Raw genomic sequence first — 20,467 nt, 5'->3', positions numbered from 1 at the left:
TATTCACTATAACATTTACTACATGACCGTATTCTCTATAATATTTACTACATGATTGTATTCACTATAATATTTACAACACGACCGTATTCTCTATAATATTTACTACACGACCGTATTCTCTATAATATTTACTACACGACCGTATTCGCTATAACATTTACAACACGACCGTATTCTCTATAATATTTACTACACGACCGTATTCTCTATAATATTTACTACACGGCCGTATTCTCTATAATATTTACAACACGCCCGTATTCGCTATAATATTTGCAACACGACCATATTCTCTATAATATTTACTACACGACCGTATTCTGTATAATATTTACAACACGACCGCATTCTCTATAATATTTACTACACGACCGTATTCTCTACAATATTTACAACAGGACCGTATTCGCTGTATCATTTACAGCACCACCGTATTCTCTATAATATTTACTACACGACCGTATTCTCTATAATATTTACTACACGACCATATTCGCTGTAATATTTACAACACGACCGTATCCTCTATACTATTTACAACACGGCCGTATTCGCTATAATATTTGCAACACGACCGTATTCTCTATAATATTTACTACACGACCGCATTCTCTATAATATTTACTACATGACCGTATTCTCTACAATATTTACAACAGGACCGTATTCGCTGTATCATTTACAACACGACTGTATTCGCCGTATCATTTACAGCGCGACCGTATTCTCTATAATATTTACTACACGACCGTATTCTCTATAATAATTACAACACGACCGTATTGGCTATAATATTTACTACACGACCGTATTCTCTATAATATTTACAACACGACCGTATTCTCTATAATATTTACAACACGACCGTATTCGCTTTAATATTTACTACATGATCGTATTCTCTACAATATTTACTACATGACCGTATTCTCTATAATATTTACTACACGACCGTATTTGCTATAATATTTACAACACGACCGTATTCTCTCTAATATTTACTACATGACTGTATTCTATATAATATTTACTACACGACCGTATTTGCTATAATATTTACTACACGACCATATTCTCTATAATATTTACGACATGACCGTATTCTCTATAATATTTACTACACGACCATATTCGCTGTAATATTTACAACACGACCGTATCCTCTATAATATTTACAACATGACCGTATTCTCTATAATATTTACAACACGACCGTATTGGCTATCATATTTACTACATGACCGTATTCTCTATAATATTTACTACATGACCGTATTCTCTATAATATTTACTACACGACCGTATTCGCTGTAATATTTACTACATGACCGTATTCTCTATAATATTTACTACACGACCGTATTCGCTGTAATATTTACTACATGACCGTATTCTCTATAATATTTACAACACGACCGTATTCTGTATAATATTTACTACATGACCGTATTTGCTATAGTATTTACTGCACGATTATATTCGCTCTAGTAATTACTGCACGATTATATTCACTATAGTATTTACTGCATGATTATATTCACTATAGTATTTGCTACATGACTGTATTCACTGTAGTATTTACTGCACGATCATATTCACTATAGTATTTACTACATGACTGTATTTGTTATAGTATTTACTACATGACTGTATTTGCTATAGTATTTACTGCACGATTGTATTCGCTATAATATTTGCTACATGACTGTATTCACTATAGTATTTACTACATGACTGTTTTCACTGTAGTAGTTACTGCACGATTATATTCGCTATAGTATTTACTGCACGATTATATTCGCTATAGTATTTACTACACAATTATATTCGCTATAGTATTTACAACATGACTGTTTTCGCTGTAGTATTTACTGCACACTTATATTCACCATAGTATTTACTGCACAATTATATTCACCATAGTATTAACTGCACGATTATATTCATCATAGTATTTATTGCATGATTATATTCGCTATAGTATTTTCTGCATTATTATATTCACTATAGTATTTACAACATGACTGTTTTCGCTGTAGTATTTACTGCACGATTATATTCACCATAGTATTTTCTGCACGATTATATTCACTACAGTATTTACTGCATGATTATATTCACCATAGTATTTACTGCACGATTATATTCGCTATAGTATTTACTGCACGATTATATTCGCTATAGTATTTACTGCACGATTATATTCACCATAGTATTTAGTGCATGATTATATTCGCTATAGTATTTACTACATGACTGTTTTCGCTGTAGTATTTACTGCACGATTATATTCACTATAGTATTTACTGCACAATTATATTCACTATAGTATTTAATGCACGATTATATTCACTATAGTATTTACTACATGACTGTTTTCACTGTAGTATTTACTGCACGATTATATTCGCTATAGTATTTACTGCACAATTATATTCACTATAGTATTTTCTGCACGATTATATTCACCATAGTATTTTCTGCACGATTATATTCACTATAGTATTTACTGCACAATTATATTCGCTATGGTATTTACTGCACGATTATATTCACTATAGTATTTACTGCACGATTATATTCACTATAGTTTTTACTACATGATTATATTCGCTATAGTATTTACTGCACGATTATCTTGACCATAGTATTTACTGCACGATTATATTCACTATAGTATTTACTGCATGATTTTATTCGCTATAGTATTTACTACATGACTGTTTTCGCTGTAGTATTTACTGCACGATTATATTCACTATAGTATTTACTGCACGATTATATTCACTATAGTATTTACTACATGACTGTTTTCACTGTAGTATTTACTGCACGATTATATTCGCTATAGTATTTACTGCACGATTATATATGAATCTAGGATGCATGTCATACTGCACTGACGTTGATCTGTCTGATATAATCCTTTTTTCCTACATGCAGATGATATTCCTGAAGAAAATTGCAGACATGACTGTATTTGCCCTGCAGAATTTACTGACAGAGAAACTTAATAAGTTCTACAGTGAGCACACACAGGAAGAATATTATCTCCTTCAGAACATGACCAGTACCAACTCCTCGTCTGTATCTTGCAGCCTTTGTATTTAAAGGACGTAATATATTGAAGCCATACACTGGTGTACACAATTGGTACAGAAGCCAATCTGACTAGACTTTTGGCTGATGGACAGAGGACTCTTTGCCACCACATCACTTGTAAGAAAATATTTACTGTTTATTTTCTATTCACCATAGCTATAACAAATGCCACAGACTTCATGTTGTTACATTATAAACGCTTCACCATTCCATAGCATTCACCGTCCTGATTCACTCCTTTCTATCGATTTATATTCACTATAGTATTTATTGCCCGATTATATTCGCTATAGTATTTATTGCACGATTATATTCACCATAGTATTTACTGCACGATTATATTCACTCTAGTATTTATTGCATGATTATATTCACTATAGTATTTATTGCACGATTATATTCGCTATAGTATTTACAGCACGATTATATTCTCTATAGTATTTACTGCACGATTATATTCACTATAGTATTTATTGCATGATTATATTCACTATAGTATTTATTGCACGATTATATTCGCTATAGTATTTTCTGCACGATTATATTCACTATACTATTTACTACATGACTGTTTTCGCTATAGTATTTACTGCACGATTATATTCGCTATAGTATTTACTACACAAAAGCCTGACATGATAAAAATATGAATCTTAGGATGCATGTCATCCCACAGCACTGACGTTGATCTGTCTGATATTAATCCTTTTTTCCTGACATGCAGATGATATCCTGAAGAAAATTGCAGAAGCTGGCTTTATGATTGCCCTGCAGAAGGAGGTTGTACTGACAGAGAAACAGGTTAATAAGTTCTACAGTGAGCACACACAGGAAGAATATTTCCCAGCTCTCCTTCAGAACATGACCAGGTACCAACTCCTCGTCTGTATCTTGCAGCCTTTGGGTAGATTTAAAGGACGTAATATATTGAAGGGAGGCCATACACTGGTGTACACAATTGGTACAGAAGCCAATCTGACTAGACTTTTGGCTGATGGACAGAGGACTCTTTGCCACCACATCACTTGTAAGAAAATATTTAAATGTTTATTTTCTAATTGGTAGCCAATAAACCAGCTATAACAAATGCCACAGACTCTCAATGTTGTTACATTATAAACGCTTCACCATCTCCACAGCATTGCCAAACACCGTCCTGATCTCACTCCTTTCTATCGAACCCTTTTATCCATCTGCCAAGATAGCAAAGCTCAACCTTACTCGCTGCTGGAGTTTTTAACTCTCTTGGACCAACTGTCTAGAAAGCCTTCTGAAATGTCATCCTCATTTTACGAAATGCCTGGTCTCCTTTGAAAACCTTGATTCAAACCCACCTTTTGGACTGTGCCTTTTGCCAACTCCCCAACTGAGGGACATGTTCTTACATTAAAGGCTTTATACAAATGCAGATTGTAATAATGCCAGCTGATGTGTTTAACTCACGATATATCCCACTGAATGGCTTCATAATCAGGAATGTTATGCAATATTGTTTTGTTACTGGTACAGCTCAGGTATCCCTGGTTACAGTGTGTGATAGCTTATAGACAATTTAAAAATGTTCAATCCTACCTGATTTAATATTATGAGGAGCATTGAATGTGTGGGAACCGTTCATCTATTCCTAAGCGAGGAGGTTGTCTGGCCCCATGGTAGAGTTCCCTACCTCTGGACCAGAAATTCTAGGTTCAAATCTCCACCAGTTGGCGACAGAAGGAGCATTCATGATGTGGTTCTCAATGGGTTAATAATCAGCCACTTCCCCAAAGGGGAAGAAAAAGTGTGTGTGTGTGTGTGTGAAGTTACGCTGAAAAAAATCTATTCCTAATGTCACTGGAGCAGATTGTCATTGTATGATTTCAGAGTGTTTTCTGTACAGTGTGTCTGCTCCCAGGCTGCTTTTAACCATTTCAGCATGCTAACAAGTCGGAGCTGAACTTACTGGAGTGAAACGTGGAGATTGTGGATTAATTCAATAAAGTTGCCTTCTTTAATTGATGACCTTTAGCAACATAAATATTTGTTGTTGGCACAGATCTTTGTTGGAAGAATTACTTAGAAATGTCAGTACCCCACAACCACTGGGCAGAATGCTGGATCCTCGGCTATAACCCTTTATCAAGAGAGAGTGTCAGTGAGCGCTGCCAGTCCACACCCGCCCCACTCCGGCCCTGCTCTTGTCTGAGAACGTCTTTACAAAGAGGCTTCAGCGCAACTCGTTCCAGCTGTGAGACGCTGTCAGACCATTTGGGGAATTCTGAAAGGCCACAAGCCTTTTTGACACCAAGGTAGCCAATCTGAAGCCTCGCCTGGAGGCGAGGTGGTCTCCTTTGGGGAGACGGGGATCTTTTTTGTCCCTGGCTCCTTTGCCTCTGGTAGGAGCTGAAGGGAGCAGCTTTCGGCTGCTGTGCATCGAACAAGTGTGTCAGGGCTTGATCCTGCTGAAGCTCCAACAACCCGTGGGCAGCCCGGGATGTGACTCTGTCCGTAGGGTCTGAGGCTGAGATGAGTGGCGTCTCCCCTGAGCAGAGCTGACCACCCCCCCGCCCCCCCTACCCCCCCGCCCCCCAACCCTTTCAGCACCTGAGATGTTTTCTTTTGATTGGAGAAAATGTTTCCTCAAAGTTCTGATGCAGACACCCCAGAACAAATGGTCAGTGGTCTCCCATCTTGTTGAGCCCTTGATCGGAACGCCATTCATCAAAATCAATTATTAATATTTTTAAGAAACCTATCGGTTTTTTTGTTCAGTAACCTTTAGGTGGGGCACACTAGTTAATCTGTACTCTGTTGCAGTGGGCCTGTGCTGGCCTTGGCTCTTGCTAGCACCGATGCTGTTGAACGCTGGAGGAAGTTGCTGGGACCAAAGGATGTGAATCAGGCAAAGGAGGAATCCCCTGAAAGGTTTGTCCCTTCAGTTAACTGTGCGATTTTCTTTGTAATCTGTGGGAGTGGTTTTATTTTTAGAGTTAGGTCAGAATGTTTAATGCCGTCTACACAACATTGTACTATTCCGATTCAGTTGCCTGATCATTCCTCCAATAATCGGTGGGAAGATGCATCTGGTCCAGAAGGAGTCACGGTTTGATTTATCACCTACATTGAGTTTGTTTAATCCCAGCCAAAACAACAGGAACAAAGGTGCTTAAATTGGTTGCTGTGCTTTTAGGCCAGGGCACAGGAAGGAAACAAACCTTCCAGATTTGATGGTCCTGATTACTGACTCATGTCCCTTGCTCACAAGTGCATGTGTAGGGATGCTGGGTGAGGACAAGCTAACTATCCAGTCTGCACAATAATGTTAAAGCAGCCCGCTGGCAGGTCACAGTCTCAGCTCACATGCGACAAGGTGTGGGGAGCCTGTTTGTACTCTCGGACCTGCACCCCAACGCAACTTACTGCCTTCAGGAGGGAAGAGTTCAGAGAAGAAACCCAGCTGGAGGGCGATATAAACAGTGTATTCCTTAAGGAAACATCGACAGAAGCTCTTTGTTGTGTGGTGGATCAAAGAAATGCAGGGCCTGTGCAGAGTGCGTGGTCTGTTATTGTAATTTGGAAATGTATCGGTATCCAGTAATCAGTTGAAATCTTTCGTCAAGTTTCTCCCGGAATTTCTTTGCAAAGTAAAATGTGAAATGCTGAAATGGTGCAAAGAATCTGCCATCTTGGTCCATCTGATAAATTGAGTGAAGATGTCAAGTGTGGGCTCCCAGCAGATTTGCCCACTGCATAGTGAGGAAGCTAATAGAGTGTGATGCCAGCAGTGGCAGCTCTGACTTTGGCAGCAATGCTCTGATGTAAATGAGGTGACACTGCTATCTCTGAACGTTTGGAGCCTTTTGAAAGAGACAGACAACCTGCCAGTTCTGGAGGCATTGCCAACCGTGGAAGTAATAAGCACCACGTTCTCGAATAAACTGACAATGAGGGTGGGATTCAAACCCACATGTGCAAAGCACAGTGGATTAGCAGTCCATCGCCTTAACCACTAGTGTGAAAACCCAGGGTCTTTCCTGGCTGTGCAACTCAACTTACATACAAAGGGCAGTAATACTGCTCTTTGTGATTATTTATTTTGTTACAACCCTCCTCAGCTGTCAAATTTTGCTGTGTACCCTGGGCTATATTGAACCTAAGAGTAGTAGATAGGGCAGTGTAGATGAAGCTTCACCCTGCACCTTATCGTTATATCAGATCTATTGTTATGAGCGATGCAGTTGGTAAAGTAGAGTTATTTTAAATTCCCGGAGGGAAACTTTAAACAACTGTCATAACCTATAATTTTAAGTGTTATGTTTGAGATGCGACTCTAAATTCAGTAATCAGACCACGTTAAACTAAATGAAACATTTTATTAATTTACACAGGTTAAAATATATATACACATGGCTACAAATTACTACTATCATAACTTTTAACACATTTCCAAACTAATCTCCATTAAGGCATCAGCAACCCATAGACTTAACCAGACACCAGGCAAAGCATTTTCACCTTATGAATTCAAAATGAGTTCTTTTCACTTTGGTTCCTGTGGAGCCAGTTGGAGGCTTACAGCTGCCTTTTGATCTCACATTGCCTCTGCTCTACACACACACAACACTGCTGAAGTTATACCTACTGCCCATTGAATGTAAATTCTCATTGTATCAACAACCTCTGAGCTAAACCTCTCTAACAATAAAACCCCTTTCATTGTACCAATTTGATTAGTAATATAAACATATTGCTTGGTAGCTGCTAGAAAGGCGTCAAGTCTTCACCCCACTTCTTGAATGGCCTATTCAAAAAATGCAATTGCACGCCATCTCTCTTACATATCAAAACTAATAGATATCAAAGCACCCAGACTAGCTGGTTTTAATCCCATTAAGACACACCCACAGACTAAACCTCTATTTTAAAAGAAAAATATTTTCCAATAAAATTATACACATTAATAGCTTCATGACACTATGAATTCTTGATGCAACTTTGCTGAAGGAGGTTAAACTCTGGAACTGTGGTGTGATCAGTTGTAAATCTTTAATCTTTTTTTCTGATAGAAGACTTTCTGAAAATATTTCTGAATTTCCTAGTGGGAAAGATTGTGTGGTTCTACTTAATGTGCTTGTTTCATTTCTTTTGTAGCCTGCGAGCACAGTTTGCAGTGGAAACTGTTCCAATTAACCAGTTGCATGGTAGTGGAACACCACAGGAAGCAGAAAAGGAGCTGAAATTCTTCTTCTCGATGGAGCATACACTGGCTGCTGTCAAACCAGATGTTCTAGAGGAACACCGAGGTAAACTGAGGGAAATATGGACATTGATGATCTAATACAACATAAGGGCTGTGGCTCTGTTGTGATTGGAGGAATCATTGTTAATCATGAAATCAAAGGACAATGAGTTCCATTGAACCAGCTCCTTCAAGGCAATAAATATCCTAAAGCATCTCACAGAGACAGCATGTCAAGTTGGAAAAGAAAATCGCCCAAGAATCGGTCAGGGAGGTAGATTTTGAGGAGGGTTTTGTAGGCCGGGGGAGAGATGTAACAAGTTGGGGAGATCTGGGGTCACTGCTCCAACGTGTAGAAGCCAAATGGATGAAGGTCGTATCTCATTGGCGGACAGAGGGAGGTATATGAAGAAGGGCAGAGGGTCTGGACTAACACAGGAAGCTGGAGGAGATTGCAAGGGTAGGATGCATCCAGACCTTGGCGGGAATCGTAAACAAGGATAACATTTTTAGTTGAATGCGTTAGAGATTGTCACTGCTGAACTGACCGGTACATGAGAGTTTTGACTCAAATCTGTTTCCCTCTATTTTAACCCAATTACCCATTTTTGAGGTATTACATTTGGGAGATTGGCTGAGCTTGTTAATGAAGGCTTTAAAAAGTAGTACAAAGACTAACTTCTATCCAACAGGGGCCAAAAAAGCAACATTATTGTTTCCTCACTTTTAACAATCTGGTTTCAGTTTCACCCAAACATTGACTGCTGCATTTTTCTCCCTCGCACCAGCTCTTCTTGTAACCTTTCAGGTTAATTTAGAACCAGCATTTACTGATCTGCTAAATATTTTGTGTGCATTTGCTTTGGACTTTGGCAGCTGAGATTATAAAGAAGATTGAAGAAGCAGGCTTCGTTATATCACAGATGGATGAGAAAACATTAAGCAGGGAGATGGCAGAAGAGTTCTACAAGGAACACAAGGGCAAGCCATTCTTTGACCAGTTGGTTGACTATATGTCTGAGTAAGTTTTAATGCTCTGTTTACCGCAATATTTCTGATTTTATCTAGATTTAATAGAGGTATTCAAAATTATGAGCGGTTTGAGAGAGTGAATAAGGAGAAGCTGTTTCCAGTGACAGGAGAGTTGGTAACCAGGGGGACACAGATTCAAGGAAATTGGTAAAAGAACCAGATTGGGAGATGAGGGGAGTTTTGTTGATGCAGTGAGTTGTTGTGATCTGGAATGTGTTGCCTGAATGGGCAGCTGAAGTGGATTCAGTAGTAAAAACAAAAAAACTGCGGATGCTGGAAATCCAAAACAAAAACAGAATTACCTGGAAAAACTCAGCAGGTCTGGCAGCATCGGCGGAGAAGAAAAGAGTTGACGTTTCGAGTCCTCATGACCCTTCGACAGAACTTCCAAATCTGTCGAAGGGTCATGAGGACTCGAAACGTCAACTCTTTTCTTCTCCGCCGATGCTGCCAGACCTGCTGAGTTTTTCCAGGTAATTCTGTTTTTGTTTTGGATTCAGTAGTAACTTGCAAAAGGGAACTGGACAAACGCTCAAAAAGATGAAGATATTGCAAGTTGTCAAGGACATAGAGGAGATGTGAGATGGATTGGAAAGCTGTGACATAGCACTGACACAGGCACAGTGTACTGAATGGGCTCCTCCTGTGCTGTATGATTCAATGACTCTACCCTCATCGCTTATGTCTCAGGTAAACAAATTGGTTGCTGCAGCCAACTCTGCGTCAGTCATGTTGCCCAGGTTCCAAAAGCCAACCCATGAATAGAATCCCACAGGCACATTGCAAATTTAGAATTATATGTGGTACTAAGAAAATCATCTTAGCTTTTGGCTTAACCTTGAAGTCAACAGACAAGTCATCCAAAGGAAACTAATATGGAGCCAAGCTATCAATGTGGTTAGAAACATAAAGTAATAGCTGGTTACGGAGAAAAGGATAGGGAAAATGAAACTATGATTCAATTGAACATTATTTTCTGCTTGTTTCTGTTGGTTTTCTTTTTAACCAAATAAACAATGTTCTCTGACACTATACAATTATATAAATAGCAGACAGGAACGAGGCCATTTAGTCCTTGTGGCTGAGTTGATCTGAGGTCCAGTTAAATGTCCTTTCCCCACATCCGTTTATAGTCACGCAACTGGGAGAGAGGGGCAAGAAACATGACTATTAGAAAGATTTTTTTTTAGCTCAAAGGATGATAAACAATCAGAATAACCTGCCAATCCATGTCAGTAGAGACAAAGGTATTGGATGTTCAAAATGCAGTTAGTTGTGGGTACAAGAGGGGTGAGCTTTAATGGGCCAGTGACTTCCTCTTGCCTGGACTATTCTTACATTCTTAACTACTTTTTAAAAATTTGGTTCTTGAGATATGGATGGTGCAAACATGGCAGCATTTACTGAGACTATTAAGAACCAACAATGTAACAACGAGCATTAGTGGACCTACTTTATACAACAGTTTAGGAGTGTTCATGGTAATCGCCACCAGTACGAGCCCACAGATTATCTGATTTCACATCCTGACATGGTGGGATTTGAAATCACTGTCCTGTTATGGCACAGCTGATGGTAAATGCTGAGTTGTTCAAATCCTAAAGGGAAACTTGAAACAGCTGCCACAACTTGTTTAGCCATTTGTATAAATTTTGAGATGTATGTCTTGAATTCAGTAATAATAAGACCCCCCAAGTTTTATAGGTTTAACAAAACTGGATCAAACATTTATTAACAAGAAAAATAATTTTTCCGCACACACATGTGTCTATAAATTACTACTATAATAACTTCTAAACCCCCTAATTAATTTAACTCCCGGTTACGCCTTCGTTAAGGCAACAGGAAGACACAGATTTTAAAAGGCCCAGTATCAGGAGAAGGTAAAGGGGAGATTGTCCAGAGTTCCTGCTCCTGTTGAGGTGAGTGGATGCTGAGGCTTGGTTCTGCACTTAGCAGTCAAGCAGCAAAGGATCCCAGCACCTCACTAATGAGGCCCTCATGCATCCAGCCTCAGGCCTCACTGACATCAAGCCAGGGGGTTGGAAAGAGCAACAGGCAGCTTGCGAGCTGGTCACGGTTGAAGATTGGGCCAATGGCGACCCTCAGGTAATGGAGGAAGCTGGGTGGGGGGGGAAGGTTGTCAGGAGGTGACTGGGAAGAATGGGAGTAAGACTGGAAAGTGGGGGTATCTGGGTTGGGAGGCAGTGGTGGGGGAGGGGGTAATGGCTGTGATTGGTGGGTGGGTAAAGGTGATAGACAGTGAGCGTGTAATGTGAGATCATGAGGGTCCTTCCACATTCTGATTGAAGGACCTGGCACTGGAAAAGGGGTGACCACTGAGAGCCTCACCCTTTCTTTCAACCCACATATGCCACCCGCACCCCCAGCCAGTGATGCCCTCCTCAAGGCCCCCATCATTCACCTGTGGCCTGGGGCCCACACTGATCCTGGTCCCCTGGCGGGCACATTGCCGACTGCCAGCACCCCCCTCGCCTGTTGGCACTGACGACAAAGAACAGCTGCCAGTTTCTGATTGGCCAACAACTCTTAAGGGGGCAGCATTTCCACCTCCGGGGTCTTAGTTCATATGGAAGGCCCATTGCTGGCCGCTTTAGTGCCTGACTGGCACTCGTTACAGTGGGCCTTCCCCAGGAGAGCTGATGTGGGTCTCTCGCTGGCTGTCCAGCTGTTTGCAAGTTCCCAGTCGGCTGGAACCCCTGGTCTCCCTGCTGCTTCAGGCATGCAGTGTGGGGCCTCCAGCTGGTATTCGACCCCTTATTTCCACATGCAGTCGCCTATTTCACTGCACTGCGAACCCTTAACCTTTAACGAGATGGCGGGCTGTGGATTTCTGTCTCCTCATGGGCATGCACTTCCTGGCTGCCATATTGGAGGTTGTGCAGTGTAAAGTCAACTGTGGGCGGAATTTTATGGCCCCCCGCACCCCCCCAAACAGCAGGGGCGGGGCAGTAAAATGCGACAGGCTGTTCTGAACTCCATCGACTTCGAGCGAGACCAGAAAATCCTGCCACAGGAGGAGCTGCAAAATCCTGCCCGGTGTGTCCAAGATTCAGGGTCACTTCCTGCTTCTGTTCACTTTGGGTGAGTAGCCACATGCCTTTCTGATGGATAGGCTGATTAAAGCTACCTCAACGCTGACAATAATTCCTATCCTTTCTCCATCTCCTGCAGAGGTCCCTCGTTAATGATGATCCTGAGTAAGGAAAATGCCGTGCAAGAATGGAGAGATTTAATGGGCCCCACAGATCCTGAGGAGGCCAAGCAAACAGCACCAGACTCTCTAAGGGCCAAATTTGCAAAGAACATCTTGCAGAACGCCTTGCATGGTTCCTCTGACCAGATCCAAGCTATGGAAAAGATCCAGTTTGTGTTTGGGGACATAAACATTGGAGCCGATGGCAGTGTCCAAGGTACCAATCTGTCTGGGAATGGAATGAGATGTGGTTCAGTGTCTTGGGGATCTGGTTAAACTTCTTTTTAACTCTGGTGCTGTCCAGCCTTTTATGTCTTTGCCCATCAACATCACTTTCCAATGTAAATAAATGACCTTCATTTGCTGATGACACAAAGATAGGTAGGAAAGTAAGTTGTGAAGAGGACCTAAGGAGGCTACGAAGTGACATAGATAGGTTAAGTGAGTGGGCGAAGATCCGGCAAGTGGAGTGTAATGTGGACAGGTGGGAAATTGTCCATTTTAGCAGGAAGAATGAAAAAGAAGCTTATTATCTAAATGGGTGAGAGACTGCAGAGCTCTGACGTGCAGAGGGATCTGGGTGTCCTAGTGCATGAATCACAAGAGGTTAGTACGCAGGAACAGCAGGTAATTAGGAAAGCTAATAGAATGTTATTGTTTATTGCGAGAAGAATTGAATACAAAAGTAGGGGGGGTTATGCCTCAGTTACACAGGGCATTGGTGAGACCACATCTGGAGTACTGTGTACAGTATTGGTCTCCTTATTTAAGGAAGGTGTAAATGCATTGGAAGCAGTTCAGTGAAGGGTTACTAGGCTAATACCTGGAATGGGTGGGGTGTCTTATGTGGAAAGGTTGGACAGGTTAGGCTTGTATCTGCTGGAGTTTAGAAGAGTAAGAGGCAACTTGATTGAAACAGATAAGATCCTGAGGGGTCTTGTCAGGGTGGATGTGGAGAGGGTGTTTCCTATTGTGGGAGAATGTAGAACTGGGGGTCACTGTTTAAAAATAAGGGGTCGCTCATTTAAAACAGGGATGAGGTGAAATTTTTTTCTCTCAGAAGGTTGTGAGTCTTTGGAACTCTCTTCCTGAAAAGGTAGCGGAAGCAGAGTCTTCGAACGTTTTTAAGGCAGCGGTGGATAGATTCTTGGTGAGCAAGGGGGTGATAGGTTATCGGGGGTAGGCGGGATGCAGATTTGAGGTTACTATCAGATCAGCCATGATCTTATTAAATGGTGGAGCAGGCTCGAGGGGCTGAATGGCCTACTCCTGCTTCTTGCTTGTATAAAGTACCTGAGAATTCATGATCCTACTATCCTGACACTTCCAGACTTTTTTTTCCAATTGCTTGCTCCTCAGGAAGTTCCTCATTTGGGCATAGGGAGCTGTTTAGATTCATTTCCTTTGCTTTAATGGATGTGCTAGCATTGGAACACCTGCAAAAGAATTGGAGCAGAACAGATTCCAAAGCCTGAGATTCATTTTTAATGCAGTTAACCTTTATTGTGGATTGTGTGCCCATCGAGATGATTGATGTCAGTGTTTTTTGCATTGGGATCACACGCGTCAGTATCAAACACCCCTACATCTGTGAATGGATACAGAACCAAGCTCTGTCTCGTCTGTCTTGGCAATCTCTAAGCTCCAGCTTCTGCACCATCGTTGCACCAAAGTGACATTTATCTGTCTCATAAGAAATTTATCCCATTGTTCCTTCCAGCAAGGTTAACATTTGGTTCCAATCTTGGGAAGTTTGAGGCAGTTTTGTGCTGTGAGCTCATGTCCGTGAGGAACTGAACTGAACCTGAACCCATTTCACACACAATCCTTACCAATCAGATTTAAATCCTAGACTAAGAGAGAGGTGATGCAATCAGGTGGGCTGGCAGGGACAGAACGGGCTGAATGGCCTGCTTCGTGCAGTAACCATTCTGCGATTCTCAGATCTTATTGCTGCTGTCGTTTATCTGCTATGCTGTAGGTATTGAACCAGACCTGGAGAAAGTGGTGAGCCCAGAATCCAGAGATGAGTCTGAAGGTAAGACATCGATAAACTAACACTGCAACTAAATCATTCAGATAGGAAGACTTAGCCAATAGGATGGTGTTTCTGCACAGGCCCACCAGCCTGAGTTGAATGGTTTTACTTGTTAATGTTCGCAGTTAAGGAACACTATCTCTACTGTAAAACACCCTGACAGTGAACCTGCTGATGCCCTGTGACATCAGGGGGGATGGAACAGAGCCCCAGCCTGCCCCCCTCCCCCACCACTAGGGTAGAGAGTGAGCTGTGCAACCCATTCCCCTCGCTGACAGGAAACCTGACCCCCGTTTAGTCAGCGGCGGGAATGGGCTGAGGTGGGGAACCCGTCCGCCGGTTAATCGGGCTCATTAACCAGCCCCTTACCGGTCATTATCGCCGAGCCCACCAGGATTCAGTGATAGCCCAGAGATTCTAACCAACGCTCATGGGTTTCCTGTGCCTCCTGAAGTCTGCCCAGCAAATCTTGCCGGGATTGTCAGCGCCCTCCTGGGAAGGTCCCTCTTTCAAAGGCACTCAGTGCCTGATTGAGACACCCCCAAGCTTCAGAAGTGGGGGTTGTGGGGGGGATGGGTGGTGGCTGCTGAAAGCTGCTCCCCTGCCCTTGTACTCAACCCCCCTCGCTGGCAAACCCCTTTCTGTGAGGGTAAGGGGACGGGAGGGGGAGGGGAGTGGGTAGGGGACTGGAGGGGTGGGGGAGCGGGGGAGGGGGGAGGGGAGGCCGATGTGTCCTGCACTTCCTGAGAAACTAAGGCTGACTTTTCCATGAGGTATTTAAACAATTGCAAAGTTTTAAACCAAAAATACCACGGTGACTTTTCCGCGAGATTGAATTTTACACGGAGTGTATCTGGTCATTGTAAGGCTGCATTGTTTCTAACTCGTGTTGGGGGTGCTGTTAACACTGGCGGGATTCTGGTATAGAAGTGGTGAGTGCTGGAGGAAGTGGCCAGGGGCTGAGCTCAATGTTCACAATGAGCCAAGAGCAGCCAGAGGGAGGGTGTGGAGCTGCTGTCTGTCAGCATTGACTGGGGAATGAGCCCAGTCCCAATCCCAGCTCCTCCAGCAAGAGTCAGCTGCAGAAAAACACTGTCATTTCGGGGAGAGGCTGAATTTGACAGAGTTGTCATGTCTCCTGTGACAACTTTGCAAGAGTTAGATATCTGATTATATTATTTTACCTTTCCGACTCCTGTTCATTGATAGACCCAGAGCCAGAGGCTGGAAGTGTGGAGACAACAGGAAAGGCTGCAGTCAATGCTGAGGGTAGGCACAGCTGTTTTCATCTTTACACTCTTCAACATTGCAGCCCCACCATTTCAGTTCATCTCCTTCATCCCGTGACCAGGCAGCACTTTTTCTGGCTAGCTTAGAGGATATTGATGGGTAAATATTACACATTCCTGCTGTTCAATGTACCTGATTGCTGAATGCTGGGGTGAGGTACCAGAATCACACATCTTCTGGAGGATCTGGAAATCTCAGATAATCACTTCCTCATTTCCATGTTTAACTGAGCAAACACAGTCACCTGAAGCTGCTGTCTGACAACCAGCTAAATCATTGTGAGCTGAGCGCCTCACCAATACTTCAACCACAAATTCCTCCCTTCAAAACTACCTCTCTCTCACATATGCACACACACGCACTCACTCACTCACACACAGACACACACACCTTCACACACACAGACACACACACTTTCACACACAGACACAAACACTTTCACACACAGACACACACACTTTCACACGCACAGACACACACACTTTCACACACAGACACACACACTTTCACACGCACAGACACACACACTTTCACACACACACACACACTTTCACACGCACAGACACACACACTTTCACACGCACAGACACACACACTTTCACATACAGACACACACACTCACTCACACAGACACACACACTTTCACATGCACACACACTTTCACACGCACACACACTTTCACACGCACACACACTTTCACACGCAGACACACACACTTTCACACGCACACACACTTTCACACGCACAGACACACATTTTCACACACAGACACACACACTTTCACACGCACAGACACACACACTTTCACACACAGACACACACACTTTCACACACAAACACACACACTCACTCACACACAGACACACACACTTTCACACGCACACACACTTTCACACACACACACACACTTTCACACGCACAGACACACACACTTTCACATGCACACACACTTTCACACACAGACACACACACTTTCACACGCACAGACACACACACACACAGACACACAGTCTCACACAGACACAGTCACACACAGTCTCACACACATACACACATCCACACACACGGACATACACACACACAGACATACACACACACAGACATACACACACACACACACAGTCACACACACACACAGACACAGTCAGACACAGTCACACACAGTCTCACACAGACAGTCACACACAGTCACACACACATACACACATACACACACACATACACACACACACACACAGTCACACACACACACAGTCACACACACACACAGACACAGTCAGACACAGTCACACACAGTCTCACACAGACAGTCACACACAGACACACACAGACACAGTCTCACACACACACACACAGACACAGTCTCACACACACAGACACACACACAGACATACACACACACACAGACATACACACACACACAGTCTCACACACACACAGTCTCACACACACACACACACACACACAGTCTCACACACACACAGTCTCACACACACACAGTCTCACACACACACACACTCACACACACACACACTCACACACACACACACACTCACACGCTCACACACTCACACGCTCACACACTCACACACTCACACACTCACACTTTGTCCTTTGGAACTAAATTGCAAAAAAGGAACAACCTGCATTTATATAGCACCTTTAACGTAGCGAAACGTCCCAAGGTGCTTCAAGGGTTATCACACAAAATATGACCTTGAGCCACATTGGAAGATATTAGGTCAGACGACCAACAGGTTGGTCAGAGAGTAGGTTTTAAGGAGCACCTTAAAGGTGGAGGGGTGGAGAGGATTGAGGAGGGAATTCCAAAGCTTAGGGCCCAGGCAGCTAAAGGCACGTCCACCAATGGTGGAACAATGGAAATCGGGGATGCCAGAATTAGAGGGGCTGAAATTTCAGAGACCTCGGAGGGTTGTGGGACTGGAGGAGGTTACAGAGTTAGGGAGAGGTGAGGCCATGGTGGGATTTGAAACCAGGGGTGAGAATTTCAAAATCGAGGCGTTACTTAACTGGCACCCAATATAAGTCAGCGAGCAGAGGGGTGATGGGTGAACAGGACTTGGTGTGAGTTGGGACACGGGGGCCAGCAGAGTTTTGGAGGGTAGAATGTAGGACACCAGCCAGATGTGCCTTAGAAAAGCATCAAAGGCATGGATGAGGGTTCCAGCAGCAGATGAGCTGAGACAGGGGGTGGAGCCTGATGATGTGAGGGAGGTGGCAATAAGCAGGCTGAGTGATGACTGGATTATAACACAAGTATTTTTTTTCCCTTTCTCCCTTTCTTCCAGCTCCTGTAGATTCACTCACTGACAGTTCACAGAGCACTGTGAACGAGAGTTCGCAGAAGAGTCTATCACATGAATCGACAGAGATGGAGAAAGTGGACGATGATGGTAATGGTTCCAGGAGAGATTCTCTGTAGTGGGGAGAGAACTATGACTGGCGCTGTGCCCACATTACACACAGAAAGCACTGTGTTCTACACCACAACTGATTCCTCCTTCATTGGAGCTGTGATCCATTCCACATAGCGAGCGTAGACCGGTCTCACCCCTAGATTCTTGCTGGGGACCATATCTATGAGCAGCTACTTACCACTCACAATCTGGAGTCTAGACATTAAATATTGGGAGATTATTGAACCAACAAAGACATCACAGTTGAATTTGATCATATCCTGTTCAGCAGCCCACACATCCATACTTTTCCAGTTTATAGATTCATTCTATAGTCATCAGAAGCTGAAACCCTGGCTGATTTTGAGCAGGAAACACTGGAGTACTCCCCCAGCGCTACTCTGGTTCTTTACATTCACCCATAAGCATGGCTGTGCCCGCCTGTCAGAACTCCCTGAATGACTCTTTAGAAAAGATTAACCTGTTCAAAGTCAAGCAGATAAACATTGTGCTAACAATGTGACTGTAAAAACTAGTGTCAGAGCTGGAGACCATCATGGCAAGTCACCCGTAGAATATAAACATGCAGGCATTCTTGTGTCTTTCATAAATACATCATCAGTATCAATATCCTGAGACTTCAAACAAAATACCTTTTATTAAACTCGACATGATGATTTTCAAAATTTATTCATTGTGAGCTTCACTGGCTGGGCCCAGCATTTATTGCCCATCCCTAATTGCCCCTTGAGAAGGTGGTGGTGAGCTGCCTTCTTGAACCGCTGCAGTCCATGTGGTGTAGGTACACCCACAGTGCTGTTAGGGAGGGAGTTCCCAGGATTTTGACCCTGTGACAGTGAAGGAACGGCGATGTATTTCCAAGTCAGGATGGTGAGTGACTTGGAGGGGAACTTCCAGGTGGTGGAAGGATATAGTTAGTTCACTTTCAAAAATGAGATTCTGATTGAAATTTTTTTAAAGTAAAAATGATTTTGTATTTAACTCACCCCCTGGGCATTTCAAAGCATTTCACAAGCAGTGGATTTACTTTCCACATGCCATCACTGAGGTCTCGTCATAAATGTAACAACTGGAATAGGCAGTGAGAACTTGAGTTTAGTGGAAAATTAATCAGAAAATAGGCAGTGCTGTTCAATGTCACATAAAGTCAGGGATTAGAAGCAATTCAAAATAGAATCTCATTAAATTTAATATGTTATCTTATTGTTTTGTCACCACATAGATTCCTCACTGCCCCTGTGAAACTGTGGGGGCAGCAGAGAAGCTACAGCAGACAGGGAGAGTAAGTAAAGACCCTACAGTTCTTTCAGTTACCTCCGTGAACATGTCTGCGTGGATCAGTTAATATCTCAGGGCGAATGGGAAAATTACAGTAAGAGTCTAACCCTGGGGAACAAGGTCAGAACAAGCCTCTGAGGCATTAACTCTAAAAATACCCGGGGCTCATGGTGTGTGGGGGACCGAGTGACTGAGATCTGCGAATGGCCCAGCCAGACCTGTGGCTCCCTCTATACTGAGCCAGCCACAATGTTACAATGAGTCTCCAAGATCCAGGTTACAACAAACAAATCAGCCTGGGCTTCCTGTTCCTGACCACTTTAGTGGAAAGTTGGACTTGGTTGAGGATAAGACCATTGTGGACACTAACGTTCTCTGTCCTCTTATACTGAGAAATCCTGCCTGACACTCATAATGGGTCAATTATCTTAATAACATTTACTTTGGGCTGTTGGTCATCTCACTCACTTGTCAATCTCACATGGGAAGAATGACCTTTGGGGTAAGGACATTGTAAGGAATATATCTTTTTATTTTCTGTTGGACTGTGAAATAGAATTACAATGGCTGTAGTTGAAAGACAAGTCCACTGGAACAGGATGAGAGATATATACAATGTTGCAGTCCTGGAACAGAGTGTGCCATGAAAGACAGGATGGTGCTGGCAAGGAGTCCTGGACCAAGGGAGCTGCCTGACAATAGCATTTTAATTGGCTCTTGACCAGGTGACCAGGTTTTGTGTGAGTGCAGCAGAATAGCTCCTGGCTTGAAAGGAACAAGACCTAAAGCCTCTTTTTCCTGTGTGTGGAAGATTCCAGTAATTCTACAATAATAGCTAGCTGGGTTTTTCT

General features: G+C 42.8%; 1 protein-coding gene across 2 annotated transcripts in view; it reads left to right on the top strand.

Moving 5' to 3' along the window:
- The window catches only part of nme9 (NME/NM23 family member 9), a 93,684-nt gene that overhangs the window by 71,082 nt on the left and 2,135 nt on the right, over positions 1–20,467 (top strand). Inside the window, exons 12-19 of one of the 2 annotated variants that reach the window (XM_041201310.1) lie at positions 3,830–3,974; positions 5,902–6,009; positions 8,236–8,387; positions 9,200–9,344; positions 12,551–12,789; positions 14,554–14,610; positions 15,820–15,879; positions 18,210–18,314. In XM_041201310.1, the coding sequence (XP_041057244.1) occupies positions 3,830–3,974; positions 5,902–6,009; positions 8,236–8,387; positions 9,200–9,344; positions 12,551–12,789; positions 14,554–14,610; positions 15,820–15,879; positions 18,210–18,314 (1,011 nt within the window). The remainder of the gene's footprint in view (positions 1–3,829; positions 3,975–5,901; positions 6,010–8,235; positions 8,388–9,199; positions 9,345–12,550; positions 12,790–14,553; positions 14,611–15,819; positions 15,880–18,209; positions 18,315–20,467) is intronic. The other variant, XM_041201311.1, reaches the window with a different exon arrangement.

Source organism: Carcharodon carcharias, chromosome 12 (assembly GCF_017639515.1).
Source record: "Carcharodon carcharias isolate sCarCar2 chromosome 12, sCarCar2.pri, whole genome shotgun sequence".
In the NCBI taxonomy this organism is placed as follows: domain Eukaryota; kingdom Metazoa; phylum Chordata; class Chondrichthyes; order Lamniformes; family Lamnidae; genus Carcharodon; species Carcharodon carcharias.
The sequence above is the reverse complement of the archived record's forward strand: the minus strand, read 5'-3'. Positions and strand labels throughout refer to the sequence as shown.